This window comes from Guyanagaster necrorhizus, assembly GCF_019112545.1.
Source record: "Guyanagaster necrorhizus MCA 3950 unplaced genomic scaffold BT62scaffold_6, whole genome shotgun sequence".
NCBI lineage: Eukaryota > Fungi > Basidiomycota > Agaricomycetes > Agaricales > Physalacriaceae > Guyanagaster > Guyanagaster necrorhizus.
In genome coordinates this window covers 73,232-79,383 of record NW_025064885.1, presented here as the reverse complement: position 1 = coordinate 79,383, position 6,152 = coordinate 73,232, and the positions used below count along the sequence as shown (strand labels likewise).

Genomic DNA, 6,152 nt, shown 5'->3' with positions numbered 1-6,152 from the left:
CTGGACACTACAAACCTCCACCTTCCAAGGCCAAAGTGAAAATTAGCAGATAAACAGATGGGACCATTCAAAATCACAGCTAAAATCGGGGCATCCGCATACAAGTTGCAGCTCTCAGCAACTTGGAAAATCCATAATGTTTTCAATGAAACATTATTGACACCATACGTCGCACCAGCCTTTCTAAACCAAGAACGACTGCCTCTGCCACTGGCAGAACTCATCGACGACGAAGAACACTATGAAATCGACAAAGTTCTAAATCACAAAACACGATGGGTTAAAGCATGGGGCAGCAGAATGACAATGATGGTTGACTACCTAGTCAGCTGGAAAGGATATGGGCTGGAATCAAACCAATGGGTCAACGAGAAATACATGAATGTGGAAGACATGATTGTCGACTACAAGCACAGAATCAATCTAGTCGACAATGGGGGGATCACAGCAACTATGGGACATACAATGAAAAGCAATGTGTCTCAAGTACACGATGGATCCACAGGCAGCCTGCGACAAATCAAAAGTCATGACATAACAGCAGGCAATGACAAAAGACACAGACCATCCAGCAGAGGAGACAAACAGCTCACCGCTCTTGCAGTTCAAGATCCTGCGAGACTAAAGAACAGCCAATGTCTTTTTGAATCTGGAATCCAATGGATGGGTCCAGCAGATCAGCCATCTCCTTCCGAGAGAGAGGGTCTACCCTAACTTAACCATCGGGATGATGGTCTTAAGGAGGGGGTAATGTTACGATTTTTTCTATTTTTCTTCTATTTTCTTTTCTTTTTCCTCAGAAGTAACCCCTATTTTTGCTTAGTCAGGGCACTTAGCCAGCCCTTATGACCATGGGAATGCTTGCTCAGCAGCCCAAGTCGGTCATTCTCCTGTCACACTGCTGTGAGCTGTGAAGGGAGAGACAATGCCCTTTTTGTCTTCAAATTGCAGTGCATGACCACAGCTCCGCAGCAAGACAACAGCTTTTTGTGGAGAACCTGGCAATGGTGGGGGGAACAGCTCTACAGCAGACAATATCTTTTGTGAACAGTTATTTATAGCATGACAGCTAAACAGTATTTAAGTAGCTTAGTTCTCGCTGTAACACCCCAGTCTCAAACTAAAGTTTTACTTCACCATCTTATCTCGAGCTCCTGCTACTTGCAATGCCTTGACCACACCGACATCATTAACATTCGGTGAACTCTGATAGTCTAACCTGAAGTGCGAGGTTCTATCAGTTTATTATCACGTGTTAATAGTCATGTGGGATTTGGGCTTAACAGTTTTCCAAGTCACTCTAATTCGTCAAAGTAGTCTGGCACTGCCTTGTTGCCCATCTTGTATTCTTTTATCTTTGACCTGTGGACTTCTCATACTGCAGGGTCCGTGAACTTGTCATGGATCATCTGCTTTAGTACCAGCCAGGAGGGATACCAGTGATGTTGCCAGATAGTCGACCAGAAGTTAGGGGCCAATAGTACCCACCATACTTTTGCCTTGTCTTCAAAGTAGGTAGTGGCATAGTTCACCTTGTACATATCATAGAGGAAATATGAGGCAAAGATCTGGAAATATTAGTCACAGTCCATAAGAAAACAGTCAATATTATCTGATGCCCCTTTAAAAGGAAGGGGCTCTCATCCCAACATCAGTCTGATGTTCAATATATGCACCTTCAGATTGAGAGGTGACATCGGATTCAGGGGCTCCCCCCCAGGAGGACTGACCCAATCCGTTGGAGGTCCTGGAAAGGAATGTAGAGACCCATCATCGGTGATGGAACTTCTTGAGGTTTGCAGCCCTTCTTTTCATATGATTCACCCATCTTTGATGGTCCATCCCTATGCTGATGCTTTGAGATCATCCATTTTTGAATCAGTAGAAGCCAGACCACTTCCTTCAGCTTTGTCAGATGGTGGCTGCCCAGCGAATGGTTTTGGCAGGAAATCTGAGATTCTCCAGGGGTTCGAGTGTTTCAGCTTTTCTTCAGAAAGCCAAGATGTCATATTGCTCCTGAGAGGACTTCTCCTCCAGAGTGGTAGGTTACTTGCCAGGAATGGCAGGTATTCATCCTCTGGTAGTACTAGGGGCATCTCTGGTATTAGCATCTTCTCGCTCCTCAGGGTCAGTCAGGATCTTAGCCATTCCTTCAGATATCATCCAATCTCAACTTCTCTCTCCAGTTCCTTCTCATCTATGAGCCTCGACCATCGGTTATTTTTGAAGGAAAGGTTTCTCTCCTCTTCTATTTCTCTATCATCTCTTGGGCCAATATAGGCCTTGGGGGTCATCAGAGTCCTTCCAGTATGGGACTCCCCAGGTGGGTAGGTCCCATACTCCCATGGTCTTAGCATTGTACCACCACTCCCTTTCCTCTTCAATGCATCTGGAATAGTCTCAGAATTCATCATAGAAGTCAGGATTGAGAAATAGAGTGGTGAGCTTCTTATGCAAGAACTCTCGAAGGGCTCGATTGCTGATCCAGGGTGTTGGCCAGGGTGGTATTCTTGCTTTGATAGTCCAGTCAAAGGACTCATTGTCTGCCAGGTTGCCACTGCTTCTTGACTCGCTGGATAGGGATCCATCTGGACCCCTTTCTTCTTTGTTGGTAGTGTCTTTCCACCAGTCGACTATATAGAGATCGTCCTTGGGATCTTTGCTCCATTCAGTGCCTGGGGACCATCTTCGTTTCCTAGTTGGCAGGAGTTGTCGGTCCTTAGTACCTGATGATCCTTCATCGGTACTTTGATTCTGATCATCGTTGGCATCATCCCAGCGGTCTGGGGCATAGGGGTCATTTTCAGGATTTTCTTCCCATTCTGTTCCTGGGAGCCATTTTCTTGGCTCTCAGGCTCTTGGGATAGAGCCCCACTGTATTGGTCAGCCAATTCTGGCCAACTGTCAGTGCTCCTCATTGAGCTCATCTTCCCACTGCTGGCAGTGCTCGATCTTCTCTTCTTCCACCAGTGTGTTGGTGGAGTCGGAGTTGGAGGTCTGGAGGAGTGGGGAACTGAGGGAGAGTTCCTTCTCCTCTTGGCAAGGACCTGATTGGTCCATGCCTTTAGACCCTTGTCCAGGTCTGTTTCTGGTGATTTAGGCCTCGGCAGAGAAGCCATTGATGAGTTGATGGATAGTGTCATCCTTTATTTGATAATCTCTGATTATCCTGGTTGTTAGAGTTTCTAGAAGAACAGTCAGCAATTCAATAGAGGAAGAGGGTGCTTCGGTGTTGATAGAGCTGGTGATGGAAGACATAAAGTTTCTTGTCCAAGAATCAAGAAAAGGTTGAAATGAAGCATTTGGTTCTTTTAGCCTTTTAGACTTGAAAAAGGGAGGCTAGAAGCTTCGAGCTAATTGTTAAGCCCAAACTCCACATGACTATTAACATGTGATAAACAGTTCAGAATCTTGCACTTCAGGTTAGACTGACTGAGTTCACTGATATGTTAACAGAGGTGTGTGGTTAAAGCATTCACAAGTTGCTCAAGATAGGATGGTAGAGAATAAACTTTAGCTCGAAGCTGAGATATTACAGCAAGAGCTATACTACTTAAATACTGTTCTGTTATTGTACTATAAATAAATGTTCACAAAAGATATTGTCTGCTGTAGAGCTGTTACCCCTGCTGTTGCCAGGCTCTCCACAAAAGCTGTTGTCTTGCTGTTGTGCTCGTTATCATTGCAGTGCAAGGTGGGACAAAAGAAGTGTTGTCTCTCTCTTCACAGCACACAGCAATGTGCTAGGAGAGTGACTGACTGGGCTGCTGAGCTAAGCATTCCCATGGTCCTAAGCACTGGCCTAAGTGCCCTGACTAAGCAAAGATAGAGGTTATTTCTGAGAAAAAGAAAAGAAATAGGAAAAATTATAACAAGGACCCCCAACAGATTGGGCTGGTCCTCCTGGAGGGGAGCCCCTGAATCCAATGTCACCTCTTGATCTAAAGGTGCATATATTAAATGTCAGACTGATGCTTGGATGGGAGCCTCTTCCTTTTAAAGGGGCTTCAGACGATATTGACCACTTCCTCATGGACTGCAACTAATATTTCCAGGTTTTTGCCTTGTACTTCCTCTACAACATATACAAGGTAAACTATGCCACCACCTACTTTGAAGACAAGGCTAAAGTATGGTGGGTACTGCTGGCCTCTACCTTCTGGTTGACTACCCAACAACACCACTGGTATTCCTCTTGGCCAGTATTAAAGCAGATAATCTGTGACAAGTTCACGGACCCTGCTGTATGAGAAGTCCACAGGTCGAAGATGAAAGAATATAAGATGGGCGACAAGGTGGCACCGGACTACTTTGATGAATTGGAGCGACTCGGAAAACTCACTGGAATCTAAGAGGATGTAGCTGACTCGGAATGAATGGTTGAGTACATGAAGTGAAGACTGTCGCCTCATTATCTAAAGACTATTTCGGACCTCAGCCATAGCGTCTCAGTTGGCTATGATGATTGGAAGGCATGAATCATCCTAATGTGGCAGGAGTGACAATGACAGAAGGCAGAAGCAGCAAACCTGTGGGATCAGCACAGGTACCAGGGACAGGGCTCAAAGCCTTCAACCTCCTATGTGACCATATCCATCAGGCCCAGCAGCTCAGCCCCAACTTCTTAGATCAATGAAAAGCAAACTGGTAAGGGTCCAAGTACCAGAACAGGCAAGCAGATCGATATGGACCACCTCAAGAAGGAGGGGAAGTGCTTCAATTGTGGCCAACCAGGCCATATAGCATGGAACTGCCTAGAGAAGAAAAACAAATGCACATGAAAAGATATCAGAGCACAGATCACTGAGCTGACAAAGGAAGAACAGGATCTTGGGAATGATGACAAATCTGAGGAGGTAAAAGGTGAGGCTGAGCAGTGAGCAATTCCACTAACTTGGCCAAGGCAATGAGTAACAGGTCACAAACTGCTAGACAGACTGACATTTTATCTTCTGTAGTACCATCTCCTATGTCTAAATTATGCATGCATTTGAATATACCCAACCCTATTACTCAGAACCCAGAATCGCCTAAGGAACTGACTTCCATGACTCAAGCACCAATGAAGGGCCAAAGAGGGGCAGAGAGCCCCAAAGGTACATCATCATCAAAAATTCATCACACTAAAAAAATAAAACAGACTCAATCGCTCTCAGGCCAAACAGGGGCAGAGAGCCCCATTACCTGGCTAAAGCCATTTGACACTGAATGGACTTAGCAAGCCATCAAGGATGCCAAGAATGAGGAAGCAGCAAAAGCTGTGCTCAAAAACTGAGTGCACAAGTCCCAAACCAAGGAAGTAATTGATGATATGATCACCAGAATGCGAGTTATAGAATGATGCCATGCTTTGGAATGGCTCGATGAATTATGTGAACCACAAAAGTTCATCAGATGAGCCAAGTCCACAGAAAAGGACTTATTAGCCAAAGCACAGATCGAGACATTAACATCCCAATCAACCTATGCAGTCACTGCTTTGATTGACAGCGGCTGCACAGAAAGTAGCATCAACTGAGCTTTCATCGACAAGCATCAGTTACCCACTCGGACAGCAGCAGCACCTATTCCAGTCTACAACACAGATGAGACAAGGAACCAAGCTGGATTGATTACTGAATACATAGAGCTTAGGCTCACCATCGGCAATCATTCAGAAAGAATCGATCTAGCAGTAACCGACCTAGGAACAAAAGAGATATTCCTCAGTCATGATTAGTTGATCAGACATAATCCGCTAATCAACTGGAAAACCAGACAAATCATTTTTATCTGATGCTAATGCTGGAAAATTCCATTCGAACTACCAGATGAAGATCCTGAGGACTGATGGGATGAAGAAATGGAAGACAGAGAAACCATTCTCACTGTCGACCTACAAAGGGCCATTAACATTCAGGCATTACATCATGCTAATGACCTAGCAGCAAAAGCCAATGCTGGAAAAGAGGAAAGGATATTCAAAGAATTGGTATCCGAATAGGCATGCAACTATCAGGATTTATTCAAAAAAGAAAGTTTTGATGAACTACCCAATCTGAAATCCTGAGACTATGCTATTGAACTAATCTCTAATGCTAACGCCAACCTAGATTGCAAGTGCTATCCATTAGGCAATAACGAACAACAAGAGCTAGACAATTTTCTTGAAG

General features: G+C 44.7%; 1 protein-coding gene across 1 annotated transcript; it reads right to left on the bottom strand.

Moving 5' to 3' along the window:
• Positions 1-2,259: 2,259 nt before the first annotated feature.
• BT62DRAFT_917613 (uncharacterized protein) lies at positions 2,260-3,119 on the bottom strand (the record flags this gene model as incomplete). Its single annotated transcript, XM_043184054.1, has 3 exons — positions 2,260-2,389; positions 2,462-2,828; positions 2,876-3,119. The coding sequence occupies 3 exons, from the start codon at positions 3,117-3,119 to the stop codon at positions 2,260-2,262; spliced, it is 741 nt and encodes a 246-aa protein (XP_043042418.1).
• Positions 3,120-6,152: the final 3,033 nt, after the last annotated feature.